Genomic DNA, 22,729 nt, shown 5'->3' on the forward strand with positions numbered 1-22,729 from the left:
TTGTCATATTTTGAAATATTTAATACATCGTAAAGCACTTTGATTTTATTTTTATATTTTTATTTTATTAAATGTAAATGTCATATTCTAATTACATTTAGTAAGTTTTTTTTTTTTTTTTACAATTTACTGTATATTTTATTACAATTTAATATTTTTAATTTTTTATTATTACACAATTGATCTATTTTATTTTAAATGTTAATAATTATGTTGTAATATTTGGGTTATTTTACTATTGATGTATTTCTGATTTTATTAGTGTATCTTAATAAATAAATACTGGTAAGTAGGATTGTGTTGCTCTGAATACTGCAAAAAGTATGGCCAAACATGACTTAAAATTGTGTTATTAGTGTCAACAAAGTGTTGAATTATTTTTAAGCTTCCGTCTCTAAGTCTAAAGTTGCATTGTGGTGATTTATCTAAAAAGTATATAAAGCTAAACAAATCGATCATTACTGATAGAGCAATGGTCACGCAACAGAGAGAAAGATTGAATAAAAGTTTCTATCACTGGGTAATGAATTCTACTGAGTTTCATCATCAACAGCTAAAAAAAAAGAAGAAAAAAAAAACACGCATGAAAAATAAGGGACAGTCTGGTGCTGGCTCGCGCCCACCCCCGTTAAATTATAATAATTATATATTTTAGTAAATTATTATATTTGACAAATACTAAGTATCTGTACACAGGAAAGACGTTACTTTGGAGTTACAGTTCACAGGGTGTATACAGGTGATGTTTCTATCGGAATGYCAGACTGTCGTAAAGCAGGTGTGGCCGTCAGCGACAAAAACTTTACTAAAACAACTCAAATCAGAAAACTCAAGATGGCAACGTAATTAATAAACACGTCACGAGCAAGTAAGCGCTAAATTGATTGGCTGGATGATATTAAAAGAAATTTTTTTTTCAAAACATTTGCCTTAAAAATAATCGATTCAGCTTTTATGTTCCGGAAGAAAAAGCAATTCTTCGACATTAGATATCCATGCATATATGTATATTTTTAGATTTTTGTTAGAGCCAACAGTGTTTAATAAAACATGTTCTGATTCTGCTGGTGTTATCCCCAGCTAGAAATTGGTTGCCAAGCATTGCATCATTCCTTTCATGTGACTCCCATACGCCCCAAATTCGTCCTGGCCGTCTTATGACTGCATCACAGCTGCTGCTCGCACAAACTATACGGGCTGGAGTTAACAGCCAGCACCCTCGACTATAAGCCCCGCCCAAACCGCCAAATTCGCTCAGTCTATTGGATATCACCAAGGCAAAGCTCTCACTTCCGCCCCYCTGATTGGTCCACTCTGATGTCAGTCATCCTCACTCTGCTAGGTTGTTATGAAACTAACTTCCCCATGCATAGTTCGGTTGGCTTCTCCCTCTATATAAAAACACCACCGGGAGTTTCCGTAAAACACATTCAGCCGTCAAGACTGAACAATGGTTAACATGAGCTATCACCAATTTTTACTAAAATATCTACAGTCGAGTTCAAGACAGTCGAGAAGGCGAGCGAATAGAAGAAAAAGGGTAAGCGGCGGCTGTTGTTCATGGTTGTTGTTTTTCTCGGTGTTTTGTGAACTTGTAGTCAAGTCGTCTTGGTGTGGTGGAAAGAAAAAAAAAAGAGAATGTGCATGTTTTTTGGCTGATATCCCGGTGCCATTTTTAGAATAACAGTTGTCTTCATCTGTCATTATTGGTATGTAGCTGGTTCATGCTTTGTCTTTGTCAAGTTGTCAAGCTCCAACTTTTAAGATAACTTGTTCAGAGCGGAAAAAAAAAAATAAAAAATTGGAATGGCTACGTGAAGGACATTTATAACGGCTTTATTACGGGTCTTTAAACGTAGCATTTTTTTTTTCCATCTTTCACATTTAGGTCGTGCAATAATTTTTATTAAGTAGGTAAAAGTAACCATTTTGTTTTAATTTGCGGGTTGTTTAGTCTGGCGCCTCATTTATAAAACGAGTTTCCAAGCGTGACAACAGATTTTTGGATTAAATTGCCGTTTTCCCAGCCCAATTCTTCAATTCTTTCTTTTCCTTTTGTTTCGCCCATTTCTCCTGCTGGACTTTTATTTCCATGACGTAATTGTCTTGGATTACAGTTGACATGCATCTCAACTAAAAGAGGAAAATCAGTGTAATTTGTGACTTACATGTTTAGATGACATTTAATTAATAAAATATATTTTGAGTTACTCAGAATGTGTTGTAGAAATAATGTGAACGGGTTTCATTATATAATRTCAAGCCTAATCACTACCATCGTTTAACGTAAAATAACTTCAACTCTTTACCCCCCATATCAAATGTAATTGACATAACCTACTTAGGTGATCTGATTCATTACCATCGCTTTGTTTAGCATGTCTAAAACATTCATAGCGAGGGGAAAACAAAACAGATGTGAGATAGAAATTAAGGCAGAGCTGACGGTCAAACCTGCTCAGATTCCAGCGCTTCCTTGTCCTTTSAAACCACTTGTTTATCTACCTGAATGTTTTGAGAGCAGAGAAAAGCAGGGGGCGCAGTGGGGATCTTTTTTTGGTCTTTGTTTACAAGAATTGTGAAAATAATTATTACAAGTTTTTTTTTTTCTCCTTTTACGTTGCCCGGCCTAATTAAAAATTATTTATATTGTACAGTGGTAATATGTGCATTTTCTTACATATTAACCATTAAATTATTTCTCCAACAATTTCAGACACCTTTTGTTTCCAGCCTGAGGTTGTTCTGTTTGGCTCAAATGCTAATTTTCACGTGGATATTACAAATAATTTTAATCTAACCTTTTGCATTTATTTTGTTTCAGAATTATTGGGATAAGCTGTCGCCAACAAATTGTCAGACTTGATTAACAGAGACTTTCTGAAGGTAAACTAAACTCACCTACTCATGTTTGACAGTAAAKATGTTCTTGGGATTGTTTATATTTAAATGTGAACAGTTTCATTCATTTAAGGAATCAGAATTGTGTGTTACAGKCTTTTCTTTAGAATCATTGTTATCAGCTCACAGATTGAGCGTTTTACACAGTATACAGTATATTTGTCTAGCTTGGTTTGTCATGGGATAAAAATAGATTTACTGCTGAGCAGCAATTGTAATTAAACCTGCTTCAGAACAATTCTGATTGATGAAAGTTGCAGACTTCTTTTTGACGTGTCAGTTATCTATTGTGCAGCTKCTCTGTGCCCCGTCTTTGTTTTCTAATCCTCCTGGGTCTGGCCGCCTCTCTCTCCCCTCCAGGTCCAGTGTAAACCGTGTGGCCGAGTATCTGTGTGTTGAGACTGATTGGCGAGATGACTGCCGAGTGGCTACACCTGCTCCCGCCGTACCCCCCTGGAGTAGGGCCGTTGTATGGTGCAGAGTTGGAGGCGTGGTATGAGGACCTGCAGGATATTCTAGGCTCCGACACGGGAGGGGCAAAACTTGCACGTGCCCCCACATGCACCGAGGTCAGTAGTTTAGAGAAAACTATTACTGGTGACGAGTAATGGTTGCACATCTCCTTCTCTTTATTTATGGTTTTAATTGACRTGTTTGACATTTGTGTTTTGTGGTTGTAGAAGGAGCCAGAGTTTCTGGATGTTCTTGAGAGTTGTTCTCTGACGTGGCTGACTGACGGAAACCAGACGTGGGCTGAAGGTGTCCAGAGGACGACAGAGGAAATCCACACCACCCAGCCTCTGCATCACACCTCATCATCCTCCTCCTCTTCTTCTTCGTCCTCCTGTATGAGTCCAGCTGTTGTAGAGGAACGGCAGGTGGAGGCTGAGAGCGGGAGAAATGCAGAAAGCTCAACAGGAGGCGGCGGCGACTTGCTGCCTCCGGAGTTCTTCGAATTGCTGAGTGAAGGAGGAGTGGGAATGGTGGATCCGAGTGGAGCAGTGATCAGCAGTGGCTATTATTATCACCAACACCACCCTGCAAACAACACCCATCCTGCATCTCCTTCAGCCAGCGAAGAGGAACTGCCCTGTGTGCCAGATTCTCCATCCTGCTCTTCATCAGCTTCCCAGTCTCCATCTCAAAATTGCTCTCCTCCCTCTTCACCGGTCTCCTCACCCTCAGGCTATTCGTCCTCCCGTTTGGGAAAACGCAAGAGGACTTCTAGCGAGAGAGCCAACAGTGCCTTGTCCTCTTTCTCCTCTTCCATGCAACGCTCATCTTACTCGTCTACCAAAAAGAGTCGCAAAGAAAGAGAGCAAGAGAATGAACGAAAGGTACAAGAGCTGACAGAGCAGAATGAGCGTTTGAAAGCAGAGATTGAAAGGCTGGGAGAGGAGGTCCAGAGGACACGAAGAGCTCTGATTGAGAGGCTGGTCAACACCAGGAAATGAAGGGAAGACAGACAGAAATAAATGACAAAAACGGGTCCTATACAATTAGAAAAAGCAATGGTGGGGAAAGGTGGAAGGAGATGGTTAGGAAATGTTTTCAGAAGAAGAATGGAAACCAAAGAATTTTTTTTATAAGTGATGGTTTTTGGAAAACAGAGAAGTGAAGAAAGTAATGAAAGTCAAGACTAGAGGGTACAGAGAGAATGGGCTGCAGCAGCATTGCGGCAAATCAAAAGAAACAGCATGTCTGAACGAGAACAGAAAGCTTGAAGTGCAAATCACGCAGCGGATTTAATGAATGTCATTTTAAGGAATGCAAAATAAGTTCCATGAAATGGAAGGATATAGGATGGAACGGGTGCTGATTTGTATGTATAACTCAGAGGCGTCTTACCTAGAGAGAACATCAGTGTCATCTTATTCCCACCATATTGCAATAAATTGTAACTCCCAACTTTAAGGGCTACGATCTGGCTCACAGAGATTATTTGCCCCAATTTTTGGAGAGTTTTGGAGCTCAGGAAAGTTTTGAAAGTGCCCAGTGCTGTGTGAGTATGAGAGATTTTTTTTTTAAAGGAAATTCATACTTTTTTCTTATTTTTAACTTTGTATAACCCATGGCTTGTTTGTTCAAGTATTTGGATAAAATACGTAACCTGCTTATACTTTTCATGCTGACCTTTTCTATTATGGGAATCTGTGGCAGAATTGTTAGATCTTCTACCCTGATGACTATTTTTATATAACTGTATTATACGCGTAAATATAATTGTACTGTATGGCTTATACTGTATATTCCAACATACTGTTTATTTCTCATTGTAGTAAAAAAAAAAAAAGTTATTCATAAATATGCATGGATTTTATCACTCATGGCATCAAAATTGTTTTTTCTTTACTGTACTTAAAAATTTGCAATAAAAATTTAAACATGTTGAATTGTTTTCTTTTGCACAACATTCTTTTTTAAAATAAAAAAAGCACAAACCAAGGCAAAACTGTAATTTTTTGTTCTTAATCTGTTTATTTTATAGATCCCAATAGATATTTGTAGCAAAAAAAACCCCAGAGGATATAAAAACCATCTTAAGACGTACAAACGCACCTTCCAAATGCTAATATCATATGCTGACTTTAACACAGGGAGGGTATAAAATCAGTTTCTTTTGGTGTAGGGATTTGGAGAAATCCTTCCTTTCTGTATCTGTATTCATTTGACTGTCTCTTTGTGTGTTTTCATTTCCCCGTCGGCCAATCCAGCATTTCATTAGTCCTCGGTGCCAACACCACATTGTCTTAGATCCTGTCACGGCTTTGCCTTAAGCTAATACCCTCATCTCTCCGTATACATCATGTTCCCATTCTCCACTCTTGCCTTCTCCTTCCTCAGACTAACCTTAATTTGGCTTTCATTTTCCTTTCTCACTTCTTCTTGCCCTTCTGAGGTGCAGGCTCAGGGCTCTTCCCTTCAGCAAGAGCCAGTTGTTTCTTAAGGTCTAAAAGTTTGGAAACCTCTGCTGTGATTACAGCCTTTTCTGCTTTCTGGGATTTAAGCGCTCGAACCTTGTCGCCCTGTAATAAAAAATAAAAATGTTTTTAAATTTTATTCCAAAATAATGAGCCAACATTAGAACAAATTTTTAAATGAAAAAAAAAAATGGAAATAAATTTTAGTTTTATAACGACAACTAAGGAAAAAAATTTAAAATCTTCAAAAGATGATTTTAACTGGAAATCATCTTTTGAAGATTTAATTTAATACAATTAAGTTTTATATTTTTATTAAGACAGGAAAAGAAAAAAAAAACTGAAAGCACTTTCAATCTCATTCCAACGACAGATGATCAATACTATTTGAATTTGATGGATTCGTAATATTTCGCTGCATGCTAGCGATCTAACCTGTTCGGCTACAGCTTCCGCCAGCTGTTTGGCTTTCTCGGGATCCGATCCGTCGGCCACCTTCACCTCTGCAACAACGAGAGGAGCAGGAACAGCAGCGGGCTGAGTGCTGGCAGTAATCTGAAGGTGTAAACAAATAAATACGTTTAGCAGGTGTTGCAGTGGTCGTTTCTGCTGATTTCTTTGTCAAAAAACTCAGAGCGTTGGTGAGATTCTGTAAATTATCAAATTAGAAAACGACAAATCAAACTAAGATGAGTAAAAAGGATCCATTTCAAGATATTTGTTGGAGTTAGTGATGGAATTCATTAATCTACACTGACAAGCAGCACATTCTGGACCCACTCACAAACAAACGCCACTCAATACCTTCTTATTAGATGGTTCGTCTTCAGGCTAGAGGCAAGGATTAGAGGGATTATTTTTATCTATGTGATGAATGCACCATTGATAATTTATGCATTTAAAATACATTTTCTCTCTATCTTGCTCTTAAAAAAAAAAAACAGTCACTCCAATTAAGAGTAAATTCAAACAGATGATGACAGTCTGTGAACGGCTACACATAATATATTCTTATTTCACTTTTCATAAACGATGATGAATCTACATCAATACATGAGCAGACTGAGCTCACGCTCAGACCATTACGCATCATAAACATCAAATTACCTGCTGTCCACCAAACTTCTTCTTCAAAGCCTCGATCTGATCCGCCTCCAGTTTCTGGAATAACGGACTGACCTGGGAATGAAACGGGTTGGGGAACCGAGGCAGTGAGAGACAAAAATTAAAACGAGTAGATATGCAGGAATTTTTAAAAAAGTCGATTCAGCCCAAGGCTCGTATAGCTCATCTTTGAATAAAGTGGATTGTGCAAGATGGTAAATAATTTTCCGAGAGATTTTTCAAAGTTTTGGTCACACTTCATGAAACACTGCACCAGAGTAAAGCAGTGTCTACATGAGCTTTGCATGGTCTTCAGTGATGTTTCCTACCCTTTACATAAAGGCCAAAGTCACCAATTATGACAATCTGAACAGACAAGACGCCACAATTAGACCCAGATGGTCAAAAGGCCTGAGAGAAACTTGTTTGCTGGACGGTGTGTGTGTGACTGTGTGTGTTCACGAAACCGCATCGCTTTCAACAGTTCTGAAATCGTGACAGACTGTTGCGTTCTCATTGTATCACCCTGCTTCGACAGTGCTGCGGGTTCGTGTGTCTGCGCAGGTGCCACTCGTGTTTTCGCTTTCGTCAAGGTCACACTCACGGTGCCGATGCGGTGGCCCGCTCTCAGGGCGCACACGAAGGTGCCGGGGCCTTGCAGCATGGTATTGATGCAAGTCTGAGGAGCGTTGAGCTGATCCCTGATGGTCTGGCTGACCGCTGGCATGTAAGGCAGGAGCATCACCGACAGCAAGCAGGCGATATTCACAGAAACGCCCGTCACGGTGCCGGCGCGCTGCCTGAAAGGAACAAACAACTCACATCATCTAATCAGACACAATGTGAACACAGGCGGAGTCGCAGTGAGAGATTCTGACTCTGAATAAAAATAACATGACTTCATGCAATTTGTAAAAAATATATATATTGAAAGTGGGAAAAAAATTACTTACTTGTATTTAAAACTGAAATGCAACAATTGTTCTTAAAATAAAAAAAATACTATTAGAGAAATAAAGCAAATTAAAATATTTAATATCGGGCATTTGATAAAGCTACATGAATGTAAGCCTTCACATTTACGCACCTTGTTATTCTGATCTTTACAGAGCAATACTTGATCTTGCCAACTGAAGAATTAAAAACAGTCTTATCCTAATAACACTGACTGGTGGTCATCACAGCGACAAAAACGAATGCACTTCCAAAATTAAAACGAGATGGGAAACGGTCCCCGGGGGCTGCCAACAGACTGACAGCAACAATAAAGAAAATCAACATATAGTAGTTATGTTGTACAATATAATAATCTGTATCCAAACTATAGAAGTTTTTTCTCTCAACTAGAACAAGTAGGTTGAGCAAAAATGTCCCAGAACCGGATCTTTTGGACCACAATGCTAAACTGTAGATTTGCCAAAGAAACCACAGTAAGAGAGCGTTATGACTGAGTGCTGCAGGCAGCAACAGTCATGTTTCCTGGACCTGGGTGTTTTGTCAAAGGTAATGAAACCATGAACTAATAACAGCCTTTTCTGACTCAAAACATTCAAGCGTTTGCTAGAATACAGAAACTAAGGTTTTTTTTTTTTTCCAGCCGTCCAGGCAAACCCCTAAATCAACTCAAACTAATCTGTATAAATATTAAATTAAGGTGTGGGATGCTGATAGATTCCTACAAAAAAATTTAAAGCAAAGTATTAATTTATTTTTTTAAATATATATTTCTCCTACAACACTTTTGTTTGTTTTTCAGTGGATTTGGTTTGCAGATATCTCATTACAGGTAGAAAAAGTTAGCAAATTCTATGCATTTATCTCGCTTCTTAAACCCTCGTTTTACCAGGGGTGTGTAGATTTTTCACAGCCACTACATGTTCTTGTGTAAAACTTCTCACCTTTCTGACTCCCCTCCCTTTATTTTCTTCCAGGGCTCGTTGACTTGAATGTATTGGTTACCATGGCGAGAAATGTTCAGGATGTGCTTCAGGGCATCGCGGATCCTGGTGAAACATTTCGAACAGAGTTAATACCCTTATTAACACTCCGCTCAAAAATGTACATCATCTAACTGTATTCCCCACCCGATCCGTTAATCTACTGGATTCTGTCAAGCTCAACATCTTACTTGACTTTGTCCATAAGCTGGATGTACTGCTGCAGCTCCCAGCCCACCACAGCCAGGAGCGTCTTGTCTTCCTGCTGTAGCTCCATCGCAGGCACGCATCCTCCAAAGAACTTGGTCACAAACATCCCACCTCTGGAAGAGAGAGCAAGATTTGGACAGAACAGATTAAGACCTGGCCAGAAAAAGAAACTTGAGTTGGAAACGAACAGAAGATCATCGAAGGGGAAAAAAAAAAAAAAATGGGTTGAGGATGAAACCAGTGAAGGACATGCTACTTGACTTGCTAATCGTGTATAAATTATACATTTTGCTGTCTTATCTACCACACCGCCTTGCCGTGCAGTTAGGCAGCGTACTGCCTGAATGCAGTCGCGTCTGAAGCAAGTAATTCTTCTAAAGTTTCATGTGTAGATTTTTTTTTTGTCTGATGCAACACTCTGTTCAATATTTTACATCTCTAATCTGGCATTTTAGACAAAAAAAAGCAGCTACAGATTCAACTTAACTGGTTAAATTAATTTTATCGTTTGTTTAGTTAAATTGTCGCTCCATCAGCTATTATTTTTTAAATGTACAAACTGTTGAATAAATTGTATATTTGCTCGTCTAATTATTTCCCAAACTGCACCCTAATTGCTTTTAATAAACACCAATCAGAATGAAGCCTTGACTGGAAATTAACTGTAAGACAGATGCATTTTCACTAATGATGTGACTCAGGGACTGGATCTGGGGAAGGTCAGAATTTCTTTTCTGAATTAGCAGAACTCTTTCCACCTGAGGCAGGATGCAATCTGCAAGATATTTTGGAGCCAATTAGACATCAATGTTGCTGCCCGAGACCAATTTTGAAGATCAAGGTACTCTGGAAACAAGCTGCTGAGAAATATCTTTGAAGTGGGATTTAACACTGATCTTTTAAAAAACATTTTAGACGAGGTAATTAGGGCTAAATTACGCCATCCCAAATAAATTTAGAAAACTAGGGTGAGCCTCTTGTAATAGTTAGTGATGTAACAGGCTTTTTTTTTTCCCAAAGAGTACAACACAAGTTGTTAATTGGACTTGATGACAGTGTTGCTGCATATTTACTTTAAGTGAAACCCTTGTAGGAAGACTGAGCAACTTGAGATGTATTGCCCCAGTTTTCCTCTCAGCAATGATTGAAAACTATTGAAGTAAAAAAACACAACTGCTTTGCAAAAACACTCATGTACATCAAAGTTCTCCCCGTTTTGACACACTGCAACCAAAATCTTAAATTTTTAATATTTGAATTGTAGGTGGTGTAGTCGGTAGCACTTCAGGATGCAGCAAAAAAAAGCTCATGGATTTTAAACATCAGCCTGGAGTTTTTCCGTATTGAGTTTGAATCTTCTCCCTGTGTGTGGGTTATTTCTCTAACAGTACAAAAACAAGACCGTCAGGTTAATTGGTCTCTCTAAAATTGCCCGTAGGCACGGTTGTCTGTCCTGTGCGTTGCCTTGACGACCGGTCCAAGATGTACCCTTGGCGACGACAGGAGAAAGGCATGTTTCTATGCAACTCTGGCTGAAATTTTTGTGTGTTTTTGAGCTTTTCAGTTTTGTCCTTCATCCCCACAGCATGATGCTGCCACCACACTGTGTTTTTTTGGAGGGATGGTGTGTTCAGGGTGTAATGAAATAAAACGACACACAGGTGGACTCCATTTACTAATTAGGTAACTTTTGAAAGCAACTGAACTGGATGATATTTTGGGGTATCACTAAAAGGAGCTGAATACATATTATAATCACACTTTTTTAAAAAAAAAACAGGTCTATTTCTTTCCACTTTGGTTAAGCACTACTTTCTTTTGGTCCATCACATAAAATAACTCATTACTATGAGTGACCTGAAAACAATGCATGTACACAGTAGGATTTCTGGAAATACTTGAATTTTGAAGCTCTAAAAAGGTTATTCCCTTTCAGGTGAAGGCTAAAGTTCATAAGAGAACAGAGATCGTAGCTAAGCTGTCGCCGTTACCTGTTGATGAAGTTCCCCAAATTGTTGAGCAGCTCAGAGTTGTTCTTTAGGGCCATATCAGCCCAAGAAAAAGCTGAATCTTGTCCTTCTGGACGCACATACAGGAGGTAGAACCGCCATACGTCCGAAGGGATGCCCGTGTCCTTCGCCATGTCGCCGAACACACCGACACCACGGCTCTTTGAGAACTTTGTGTCCTCGTAATTCAGATATTCTGAGGAGTTAAGAACCCAAACGTCAGGGATAACGATCAGCGACAGTTAAGCAAGAAATTCTGCAACAACAATTCCAAGTTCAACAACTATTCACGAATCTACAATGAAGTCAGCTACATACTCACATAAATCTCATGACATAAATAAATAATAAAGTGATCAACCTGATCAGTGGTAGAAGGAGCTTACCAGTAGCAATTAGATTGCTGACCAGAGTGTAGTTGTCCTGGGCTCCCAGTAGGGAGCAGGGAAACACCACACTGTGGAACGGCACATTGTCCTTCGCCATGAAGTTGTACAGCTCCACCTGGTGGCAGAGATAACACTGCATCTTAAGGATGACATCATATTAGATCATCGTGAGATCATCCAGTTCAAAGAGGACTTATCTGCTCAACCCAGCCACCTCCCCCCTGCGCTTACAGGGCATCACACTCTCATAAGAAAGCCTCAATCCCAGGGTTTTACATGAAGAGGGATGAGATGAATGAATGAGGCTTAACATCACAGTTTGGGCCAGTTCAATCTACTTGTACATTAACATGTTTGAGACCTGTCACTTTCTTCAAGTTTGATACATGTTGGTATATGTGGGGAAGCTTATGCGAGTCCTGAGCTTACAGTATCAAACTGAGGTCTGCTCACAAAATGTCAAATAATTCTGTTTTAACGGGAAGCAGAGCACAGCTTCGCAGAAAAGACGGAAAGAAAAGCTGGTATAGATTGTTAAAGTTAATACTTATTTCAGGAGAAGGTTGTTCTGTCGCGGCTCACTGCTTTTACAGTCATGTGTGCACTAAAATGGTTGGGATTTCTAGATCTGCTTCACACCAAGATTTAAATGGGGTGAAAAATAACACCGTGTTCAACTGAAGGGTTAAAAAAAAATGTCCACATGGGGAAATGAGAATCACAATTAGACCCGCTCTGGGTGAAAATGAGGACAGAAATCTGTGTCAAGCTTATGTGTTAGTCCTTTGTATGGCTCAACAGTGCCTGGTACCTGATGAGGATTTTTCCACCACTTTTCCCATTCGTTGGTGTAGTTGGCAGTAATGGACAGATAACCAATAGGAGCGTCGAACCAAACGTAGAACACCTACAGAGGAACAAAGTCATGTTTCAGTAAAGAAATGAACTGTGGATAAAATGTTAAATCCTTTAGTCATTATGCAAGGTGAGATTCAAAACAATCTGAAGTTTAAGGTAAATTGAAGGTTTTGGTTTTCTAAATTTGAAAAATAAATACTTAAAACACATCTCAAGTCAAGCAAGTCAAGCAAGGGATTTAAGAAAGTATAAACCAAACATGAATAACATTTTTTAAAAAAGAAAAAAAGTGATCAGTGTGCTGAAGCCAAGAAAAGTAGAGTCTCTCTTTCTATATTTCTCTGTAAGTAATCAGAGCAAACCTTCTCTTTAAAGTCTGGGTGAGGTACTGGTGTTCCCCACTGCAGGTCCCTGGTGATGCAGCGAGGCTTGAGTCCATCTCTGAGCCAGGAGCGAGTGATCTGTTTGGCGTTTGCTGTCCAGTCTCCAGAGCTGGTTGAACTCTCTAGCCAATTCTCCAACTGAGTTTCTAGCTGCATTAAAAAAAGAAAAGAAAAGTGAATTCATAAATAACCCTTTTAACTTAAAGGTAAAGGTTTCAAAAATGTAAACCAAAAATGCATTAGAATATTTTCCTGAAATAGTCGACTTATGAAATGTTTTTTAAACACATAAAACTGGATTAGTTGTCTTGACTCATGACATCTAAAAAGCGCAGTAAAGCTACAAAAAGAAACAAGAAAGAGCTTTGCAAAGCAAAGGTAAAAATTTACCTTTGGCAGGTCCAAGAAGAGATGTTTGGAGGAGCGGATTTCTGGAGTCTGCCTGCAGACTTTGCACTGAGGTTCCTGGAAGCAGCAAAAAAAAAAAAGAAATCAACAAATATTACAATTTATGCATTTAAGATTTCTAATTGAGTTTTCCAAATTTACTATTCATCCTACTGGAGAAGATCCTGAGCACAAACAAGCCTCCAATAACAAATAGTGCAACATATAACATAATTCCATCTCCAAATGAAAAACATAAATACACCAAAAGGGCCATTGATTTTTCCACAAAATGCCCAGAAAACACTTCGTGGAAAAAATATTGTATTTAAAATAAAAAGTTTACTTTGGCTGTGTGTGTGAATATTGCAGATGACAACTTTTACATTTAGTAAGACTAAAATAGTTTTTTTATGTTATTTCATTAGATTCTAATAATTGAAAAAAGAAGAAATTTGAGTTTCAAATAAGCCACATTGGCAAAATTTGAGTTTTAGCACCAAAGAAGATTCTGTTTTTGGTTCTAATTTCTTGTAACCACAGGTTTATAGTATTACCAACAGACCATAAATAAAACGAACATAATTTATTCAAGATAAACAAAATCAAACAAATAAAATTTCAACAAACATATTTGACAATATGTTCTAAACTGGGATTTCATGTACTTTTTATAATGCTGACTGTCGGTGCCTATGACGATGCATATGCTTTGTTTCTAACATCAGTATTGCAATCCTCTTTTCTGTAACAACACTGAATGTTTACAAGAAGAGTCAGAAACCTTTCTATCATTTAAAATAGGTATGTTCTCTTTCTGGTCATTTGCACTTTTAATGCGAACAGAATTTATGAATCCATCTAGGCTTTAATGATTAAGAGAAGAACCTGAAAGTAGCAGGCATATACTATATATTATGAATATATTATGAATGTAAAGAAATGTTATTTCTTTTTATGTTTTACTAAAAATTTGTTTTCTTAAATGTAGATCAAGGAAAAGCTATGCTGGACTGAACCTTCCACAGTCACTCACCCTGAGCTCCACGGCATTGATGAGGCGCCCGCACTTGTCACACTGATCACCGCGAGCCTCAGGATAGCTGCAGTGGGGACACGTTCCCTCTACAAAGCGGTCAGCCAGGAAACGCTGACAGTTTTCACAGCGAAGCTGCTCCACCGTGTCTTCAACAAGAAATCCATTCTTGTGGAGTCGCCAGAATATATCCTGAGCGATCCTGAGACAGAGGAAAAGGGCCAGATGGATGATTTCTTGAAAAATGTCAGTAATGTAGAGACCCTTGAAAATGTAAAGGATGCATTAAGTATGGGACAACTGGCTAATGTCAGGATGAGCCCCTCATCACACCAGTTAAAATATTTAACATGTTACATAAGCTTTGCTGCATATTAAAATGTAAATTTACAAAGTCTACAAAAAAAGGAATACAGCCATTTATATAGTAGGACATCAAGAAAGGAGAGCCCAAGTTATTGGCAGGAGGGAATAACTAAAAAATTAAAGCGACAAAGAAAAACGCAGTGGTTTGGTTTTGGGCTGGTTAATCTAAAATCTAAGAGCTAAGCCTCCAGCACTTCTCATGAATCAAGTCAAAAGTCTTTAATGTGAGGGGCTGTTTTTATTTCTTAAAAAACATCATGCTGGAGCTTCATGTTTGATGCCTTTTTAAGCTGCTCTATATCAAAGCAAAGGCCTCAAAACAAGAATTTCGATCGTTATCATTTTTGGTGTACAAGCACTTGGATTTAGGTCTAAGATTCTCTTTAGAGAAAAGTGCCTCATATGGATGCAATTTCCCATAAAAAAATATCTTTGTAAAACATCTGTGTACAAAAACGATTAAAAAAAATCATAATTTCTTAAATGCAGCCTGACAAACACACGTGAAACCCATGGAACTACACACGACATTCATGTGAAACTCATGGATTTTTGGTGCCTATGGGAAATTTCGACAAAGGTGAATCTGTGATTCCTGAAAAAGCCATTCTTCTTCGGAGAACTTTGATGAAACTACGTAAAAAATACAAGACTGGCAACAAAAAGTTATAAAAATACAAATTTGTCACCCAATACAAATTTTCCAAAAGGCCTTTTTTTTTTTTTTTAAAGGGAGGAGCTATTTGATATGGTTATTGCTAAAACAGCCTATTTTTATACTGCTAGATATTTTTTAAGGAATTCAAAAAACGTCAATTTCCATATGTAGAGGATTTTCTCACACATTTCCCAGCTGTCAATTATCAAGCCTATTGACATGTGAAATGTGTGGAAAACATCCCACATTAATGTTGCTTTTTGGTGTAATCATATGAAAAGATAGACTTCATGTATTTTTTCCATCAAGTTCTCCTAATTGTTTGACTTTTTACAACTTTTTTGAATTACATCAGGTTTTAAATTCCAGCTTAAAATAAACAATTAAAAGCAGGTAACAGACACAAACAGATCTCTAATATGATCTGAAAGAACAAGGAAAGGGCAAGTTCTGATTAAGAAGGATAAACTTTTGCACCAGCAGGTGCAATATTACAGTAATCCTATTGTACGTTATGTAATTTTATAAGTGGAAGTATGCTGATTCTTCCACTTCACATCACAATCATCCAGTTTTAGGATTAGAATCCTAAAATGTGGTTTTAATGAGTTTCATGTTAATAAATGTTTTTCACATGAATAAACTTTCAGACTTTTCTGAAATACAGCATTTTTTTTCCTATTCAAGGTCCTTAAAGAGCACATCTAAAGAAAACTTACTCTGTCTGCTTCTCAGTGGTGGTTCTCCCAAAGAAGTCAAAGTCAATCTGGAACCATTTGTAGATACTGGAGTGAACAGCATGGTACTTGTCACAGATCTGCTGCGGTGTCAGGCCTTCCTCTCTGGCCTTGTTCTCGGTAGCCGTGCCGTACTCATCCGTGCCACAGACAAACAACACATTCCACCCTCGCAGCTGGCCGTATCTGGGGGAAAAAAAAGTAACACTTAGTGGACGTGAAACTTGGGAGGGAAAAAAAGGTATTTAAATTCTTACCTGGAGAAAACATCCGCGCTGAGGACACAGCCAATGATGTTTCCCAGGTGGGGGACATTGTTGACATATGGCAAGGCGCTGGTGATGAGGACATTCCGGTTGCCCTCTTGTGGCATACTGTGCAGGGACATTTAAAAACAAGCTGTTGCTGGATAGCTGCTTTTCCAGCTCTACGAGATCATTGCAAGATAACATTATATCATCCTCCCCCATGAGAAATGAGGTAGCTTGAAACAATGCCACAAGCGAAAAACAGTACAGCGTATTTGAGCTTACATCACTTACACTGGATGTTGCTTTTCAGCTGGATGGGAGCAGGCGTTTAAATCCTTGCTCCAGGTGAGAGCCGCTGCTTCCATCTCCTCCTCTGAAACGGCACGCTCACCTTCATCAGTCTGAGCCCAAAACAGAGAAAGATTTAGTGGAAACAGAAAAYTACACTCACCATTAGGCTCTAAGGTTAGTCCATTTTCTTCAAACTGAGCTGTTAGAGCTCGTCTTAAATATGAAGAACATAAAGAGCTATTATTATTTCATTGTTGCAGTTTAAGATAATAAGTCTGTTCCACCTGAGATGAGGCTGAGATCAAGCTGTGCAGCTATTTTATTAATACAATTTTTACCCACATAGGTGGAAATGCTACAAGCAGCAAGCCTAAGACCACAAGTAAATGCACAAGAGTCGTTTTATTTTTATGGTACATTTATGGCTTGAAAGGGAAAACAAAAGAAATCCTTGTAGCCTCACATTTAGATTTAACTTGAGGCATACTCACATGCGAAGTTACTGTTAGCTCTGAGGTTCCTACCAGTCTATGCTTTTCAGTAAGAACACCTCAAGTTTGTAAAAGTCAAAGTGATGATGTAGCAGATACCTCAGCAGGGCTGCCGTTGCATGGCTGTGTGTCTCTGCTCTGAGGTGCAGGCTGCTTCTGCATGTAGCTCTTCATGGCCTCCAGGCCTTTTCCCTGCAGCACTTTCTGAGCTGCAGACTGACAGCCACGCACCGCAGCAACACGGTCAAACCAAGCCTTTACTGATTTATGATCACCTGAAAGGGAGAGACAGGGAAATGGAAAGAGAGGAAATAAGACTTGGGAAAGGAAGGGGGAAATTTTGCAACTACTAGAATTAAATAAACTGAACGTACTCAATGCTAGAGAAGAGACGGATAAAAYGGGGTGCAGGGCACCCCATAAAACAACATCAGCAACTGAAACAGCTTCCTGAAACAAAGAACAGCAATATTATTAACATTATTTCAAATACGAAAACACAATATTTTCAGAATATTTTGATACAGAGAAGCTAAATATAAGAAATTTTTAACAATTATAAGTTTCAAACAATTCTTATGACAGTATACAGCATCAAAATCTATCTGAAAAATAAATGATATGCATATATGTTCAAAAGAATAACGTCCTATTGTTTGGTGAAAAAATAAAAAAGTTTACAAAATTAATCTCTGCCTTTCAGGCTTTGTAAAGCAAACTGCTCTTCATGCTGTTCAGGCAAAATGTGTGGAACAAGATTTTGCTCTGTCGGGCAAAATCAAAGCAGTTCCAAAAATGTAATCTGGCTTGTTTATTTTAGGCAAGTAAAATGAAAGAAGTAGGTAAACTTTGACATATTTAACAGTGGCATTGCCCCCAGAGGAAACTAAGGGGAGTTAGAACCACCTCAGTCTTCTAACTTGCAAAAAATGTTTTCTACTCATAAGTGACATAATTTCCACCTCGGGCTTCGGAAACAACTTGTATGCAGCATAATTTAGAAGACACAAGACAATTTTTGATAAAAAAAAAAAAAAATCTATTTAATTGTAAATGAATTATTATGTAACGCAATCTCAACAATATCATACTGAACCTCTATAAGAGCATATTCAGGTATACATCCTAGAGTCTTCCATCACATCATAGACGACAGGAGCATGAAAAATGTTTTTAAATATGTCTGGAGATGCACTAAAAAGATTTAACAGATTAATTTCCAATGGGAAACTTGATGTCAACATAGAAAAGGAAAAAGAGTAGTAGAAAGGAAGAGCAGGTAAAAAAAAAATATARGGTTACAATGTCTGATGGCAACAGGCAGGAATGATTTCCTGATTTTCCTGAGAGTTGTTTTGAGCCTCTCAGGTGAAACTTTCCATTATTTAACTTGAGATTTTCTATTGTTATTTTTTATTTATTTATTTTTTTAGAGGGAGTAGGCGTTGATACTGTACCCCAGTTAAATATGCCGTGCTGCCCTTGGTCAAGCTTTGGTCCAAGACATTTAGGGGACCCTGTAGAACTTTGGGAACCTCTGACCCTTTTCCCTGAAGCACTGCCAAGTGAAGAGCCCGTAGCACTGCAGGCTGTGAAATTAAAGTAAAGCATTATTTCTTTACCTTCATGCTGAGATTCATTAACATGAGTCTGAAAAACAGAATGAATTTACCTGAAGAATTGTGGCTTCCCACTCAAGCCACTGATTGCACTGATCACTGGATTCTGGTCCATTTAACTCAAACAGGTACCTGTGTGTGAAACACATGGAGCTCATCCAGCAACAAAATTACAACAACTGAAAGCACACATTGCATAAAAAGAAAAGAGAAGAAGAGGTGGGGATTGCTGTAGTAGGTATTGGACCACTTAAAAAAAACTTGGTGGCATCATAAGTAATAAACATTATGAAGCCAATATTGAAGCAAAATCTTCAGAAAATTATCCAGAAGGTAAAGGTTAAATGCTGAGCAGTAATGTAGCAAGAAAATGGTTTTTAGGACAACAGAGTCAATATTTTCAAATGTCCATAAAACCACAACCCAGTCCTACTGACTTATGGATAGAGCTGAAAAGGTCAGCAACATAAGCGGCCTACAAACCCGATTCAGTTACACCAGCTGTATCAGGAGAAAGGTGAAAAGGTTCAGTCTGATTAAACATCAGACAGCCAGAAAATAAAATACATTGTATAAAATTTCTGGTTTCAACTGAATCTGCAAAATGTACCCACAACCCAAACGAGTTCCTACTGTATACTTCAAAATATTCCATTTAAAAAGTTCTTCCAAAGATAAATGACCTCAGATATTTACATAATTCAGTTCACCTGCAAATAGTGTTGGAGCTGAAAAGGTGCTGCCCACTGGGGAAGAAAAGAGTAGGGACAGCTGGACGGGGGAGGAAAGGCACCACCTTCCCTGAAAATATGAGAGAGAACAATATCAGGAATGTATTTAAAAATGTCACAGGCAATTCTTTAAACAGTTCAGGGGAAATGGTGGCTCAGCGGATCCATCTGTTCAAAGCAGCACTGTAAAGAAAGTTTGACCAAAATTTCTAAGCACCGATTAGACGAACTGGTAAGATCATATGTATGACAAGTAATTCAAATCATACCTGCTAAATTTAGATGTGCAAGAAGGGTATTTAAATTATTGGTACATCAATATTTTTTTTTATATTGAAGTTTTCCTTTGCAATCTTTTTCTTCTAATTTTACATATTTAGCTACATCAAATATGTAGTTATTTTATCAGCTTTTCCCTTCGGGGTTGCTACAGAGAATCATCTGTCTCTATTTTGTCCTCTCAACTGAATCATTAACCCTCACACCAACAAATTTCATGTCTTCCTCTTAGCTACGTCCCATGTGGCTTCTTCTACCGATTTAATCATTGTCTCCTCTGTGAATTTGTCCAAACCATCTCAGTCTGAGCTCTCTGACTTTATCTTCACAAAATCTAGCGTAAGCCCTCCAATGCTCTCATTCCTCATCCTGTCCGTCCTTCATCTCTAGCTCTGCAACATCCAGTTAAAGCTTTCTTTTAAATATCACATATACAAATGTTCACTTTTTATAGTTATTTGATTTCAGCCATGATTAAAAGACAGACTGTTAGAATAAAAAACAATTAATAAATACACATTCATCTTCTTTATATCAATTATATACATCAATTATATAATTATATTTTCTACCACCACAAGCAGGTATATGGAGACAAATCTGTAGAGAAAAGTTCCACGGGTTATAATAAACAAATCAAAATCAACTTGCTACTGTTATAAACTCAGAATCTGTTTAGCTACAACTTAACTGTTATTATGAATGACACAAAAAGGGAACTTGACCCTTCGTGAACATGAATACTACAACAAAACAAACACATCAGGTATGTGAGAGTTTTCTAGTTGCTTCACAAATACACTACCTGTTCACTCAATTCATTCATTCTGACACCGACACACACTATACACCGAATGGGGGCTAGTTACATTGCTAGCTTGGTTCTCCTTACACACTCACAGCTGTCCGTTGGAGCACTCAGTCGCACTCGAAGCACATTTTTGACTAAATATAAAGTATATTACTTACATATAGTCACATAAACAAAAACGAAATATGCTAACTATCTTTTACCTTCGTGGTGGACGAACTGAACGCCGCACTGAACTCCTGTTACTTCCAGTGCAGCTAACACCTTCAGACAATGCGGGTTGCCTTCACTAACAAACAACTCCATCAGGCCGGTGGCAGCTCCTCTTGCTACTAAACTGTACACTGGATTGTTGTTTTTAATTTTTATTTCTCTCTGAAAGAAGAAGACAGGTGACTCTGGAACTAACTTTGCCGGCGTATGCTGTCCACGCTGATGCAAGCGCTATTAGATTTGCCAAATATGGTGAAAATGTAGTTTTGAGGCCGTCTTTGTGCCTTTCACATAAGCAGAGTTAGTTCTGTCAACGGACTACATCTCCCATAATCCTTTTTGTAAAATATGGCTGTCACGTTATTAGGTTGGCTTGTTCTGCGTATTAAGGTTAGCACCGCCGGGTGTTATGACTTTTCATACATGTATACGGAATGCCGGGCGATGCCGTGAAAATAAACACGCTCACCTCAAGTTCTGGATTTTCTGTAATGTGGTTGGCTTTGACCAAAACTATATTCGACGACAACAGCCAATCACAAACCAGCAAATCTTACACAGCGTAAGCTATTTTCTATCCTCTTAAAGAGCGAGGAAGGGTCTGTCTGTCAGCATGGGATGGAAATGTCACTAGTTCCCATGAGTTGCAGTTAATTTGCAAAAGTGCACGGCGAGGTACTCCCTCTGCGTCTCTATTAGCCCAATTATGTGAAGTTATTAATATCTACGAGAAAGGCGCTGCAAACTTAATAGGAGGCATACGCAAATTTCTGGGCAGTTCACTTCAAAACACAACAGAGCTGTCACGGCGTTGCTGTCACTGCTGCTTCAAAGGTGAGTTGTGCAGTGTTGCTTACAGGAAAGCAAGAACTGTGTAAATGCTTATGCTATGTTTTATTTTCCGAAGAAATKTATCTTTCATCCTTCAGTTGAAATGTACATTCTTCAGTTTTATTCTTAATATAAACTAACATACTGTCTCTCTGAAAAGAAGTTTAATTGCAACGTTTAATAAAGTTGATAGTGTTTTTCAAAGTTGACTGAAATTTAAAACCCGAGTTTTGTTTTAAGATTGGATTAAAAAAGTTATATTAATACTCAAATGTCCTGAGCTATGGTACACATTATCCAAAAAGCTGGGTTTACGTAGGTCGCACAGGTCATATAGGTCTTGYACGCAGGTTTACAGTTACTGCAAAAAATAAATGTACTTTTTCGACAACACATTTTTTCCACACGATTATATTAATCTACTCAGAGTCTTTTGCTTCTCAACTGCTTAGTACTTTGAAAAGAAACCACAAATGCATTTTTAGCCTCCAAACATTTCCTGTGGAGGAGYTTCTTTTTAAAGTTTCCATTTCAGCCCTCCCTTACAGTTACATATAAYATGCTATATCATTATTACCACAGCTATGCATTTGTCCTGCAGACACTGATGTCCCGTTTCCTCACATTGTAATGTTTCAGAAACAATGSTCTCATTGTTTTGTCATATTTTTTTAAACCCACACTGWTAAGAGTYCTTTTACATGTGCYATATTTTGTGCAGATATATTTGCATGCATCTGCATGCAAAGCTCACCCGTACCAGTGTATGGACAGGTTAACCACAGTGAGTGATGGAAACTGCTCGCCTGACGCATTGCATTTTTGTTGTTTCATAATCATTCTTAAGTCCTTGCAAAGCTGGAGATTTTCTCTCTTTCTGCCAGCTTATGACGACACATGCTTGAAAGATTAATGCCATTTGCAACTTTTCTGATTAAAAACGCCCTGTACCTCGAGTACAGGGCGYAGAGTTACAAACACCCCATAATAGCATGATGGCCCCTCACACATTGCTGTGGATCTAGAGCCACACAGATATTGAGAGTCTGTTATATCTGACCTTAAGTTGCATTTCCTGGTCTCTCGCATACAGCCACTTGTGTGGGAATATTAAGATGATGTAGGTCAGCAAAACCTCCTCWTACCTCTTTGTTAGAGAAGCCAAAGACTACACTGCTGAACCTGTGCTAAGTGAATTCTYGTCCTTTTTCACAACTTTGCAAATGCCACCTTTYGCATACGGGTTTGTCTGTTTTGGTGTTCATTTTAGTTACTCTTTTGTTTCTTGATCTGAATATGTYGCTTCGCATGGCTTT

At 38.3% G+C, this 22,729-nt stretch overlaps 3 protein-coding genes across 11 annotated transcripts in view; 2 read left to right on the forward strand and 1 right to left on the reverse strand.

Annotated features, from left to right (window-relative positions):
* Positions 1–1,391: 1,391 nt before the first annotated feature.
* Positions 1,392–5,294, forward strand: ddit3 (DNA-damage-inducible transcript 3). The gene is made up of 4 exons (XM_008408470.2): positions 1,392–1,540; positions 2,825–2,886; positions 3,262–3,470; positions 3,582–5,294. Exons 3-4 carry the CDS (start codon positions 3,315–3,317, stop codon positions 4,353–4,355), a joined length of 930 nt encoding a protein of 309 aa, XP_008406692.1. The 5' UTR covers positions 1,392–1,540; positions 2,825–2,886; positions 3,262–3,314; the 3' UTR covers positions 4,356–5,294.
* A 62-nt stretch (positions 5,295–5,356) lies between these two features.
* Positions 5,357–20,834, reverse strand: mars1 (methionyl-tRNA synthetase 1). 2 transcript variants are annotated; one of them, XM_008408468.2, is made up of 22 exons: positions 20,573–20,834; positions 19,259–19,349; positions 18,602–18,680; positions 18,387–18,518; positions 17,304–17,379; positions 17,029–17,204; positions 16,439–16,548; positions 16,154–16,270; positions 15,879–16,082; positions 14,136–14,337; positions 13,103–13,177; positions 12,692–12,862; positions 12,283–12,378; positions 11,469–11,586; positions 11,065–11,278; positions 9,055–9,186; positions 8,825–8,929; positions 7,531–7,726; positions 6,930–7,001; positions 6,627–6,653; positions 6,258–6,377; positions 5,357–5,927 (listed from the first exon to the last, which is right to left on the reverse strand). In XM_008408468.2, the coding sequence occupies exons 1-22, from the start codon at positions 20,673–20,675 to the stop codon at positions 5,778–5,780; spliced, it is 2,766 nt and encodes a 921-aa protein (XP_008406690.1). In that variant the 5' UTR covers positions 20,676–20,834; the 3' UTR covers positions 5,357–5,777. The 2 variants fall into 2 exon arrangements, with proteins under 2 accessions (XP_008406690.1, XP_008406691.1); XM_008408469.2 differs by lacking the exon at positions 6,627–6,653.
* A 324-nt stretch (positions 20,835–21,158) lies between these two features.
* The window catches only part of arhgap9 (Rho GTPase activating protein 9), a 57,137-nt gene continuing 55,566 nt past the window's right edge, over positions 21,159–22,729 (forward strand). For 6 of the 8 annotated variants that reach the window (XM_017304981.1, XM_008408465.2, XM_008408464.2 and 3 more), the window contains exon 1: positions 21,160–21,416. The gene's annotated coding sequence lies outside the window, so the exon portion shown is untranslated. Of the gene's footprint in view, positions 21,417–22,729 lie in introns of all 8 variants that reach the window. The other 2 variants (XR_001776639.1, XM_017304982.1) reach the window with 1 other exon arrangement.

This window comes from Poecilia reticulata, linkage group LG5 (genome assembly GCF_000633615.1).
Source record: "Poecilia reticulata strain Guanapo linkage group LG5, Guppy_female_1.0+MT, whole genome shotgun sequence".
Classification (NCBI taxonomy): Eukaryota; Metazoa; Chordata; class Actinopteri; order Cyprinodontiformes; family Poeciliidae; genus Poecilia; species Poecilia reticulata.

Excerpts from the sequence above, each read along its gene's own strand:
- ddit3 (XM_008408470.2), top strand. The coding sequence starts at position 3,315 with ATGACTGCCGAGTGGCTACACCTGCTCCCGCCGTACCCCCCTGGAGTA. Across the intron at positions 3,471-3,581 it reads GTGCCCCCACATGCACCGAG|AAGGAGCCAGAGTTTCTGGA; the intron begins GTCAGTAGTTTA and ends TTGTGGTTGTAG.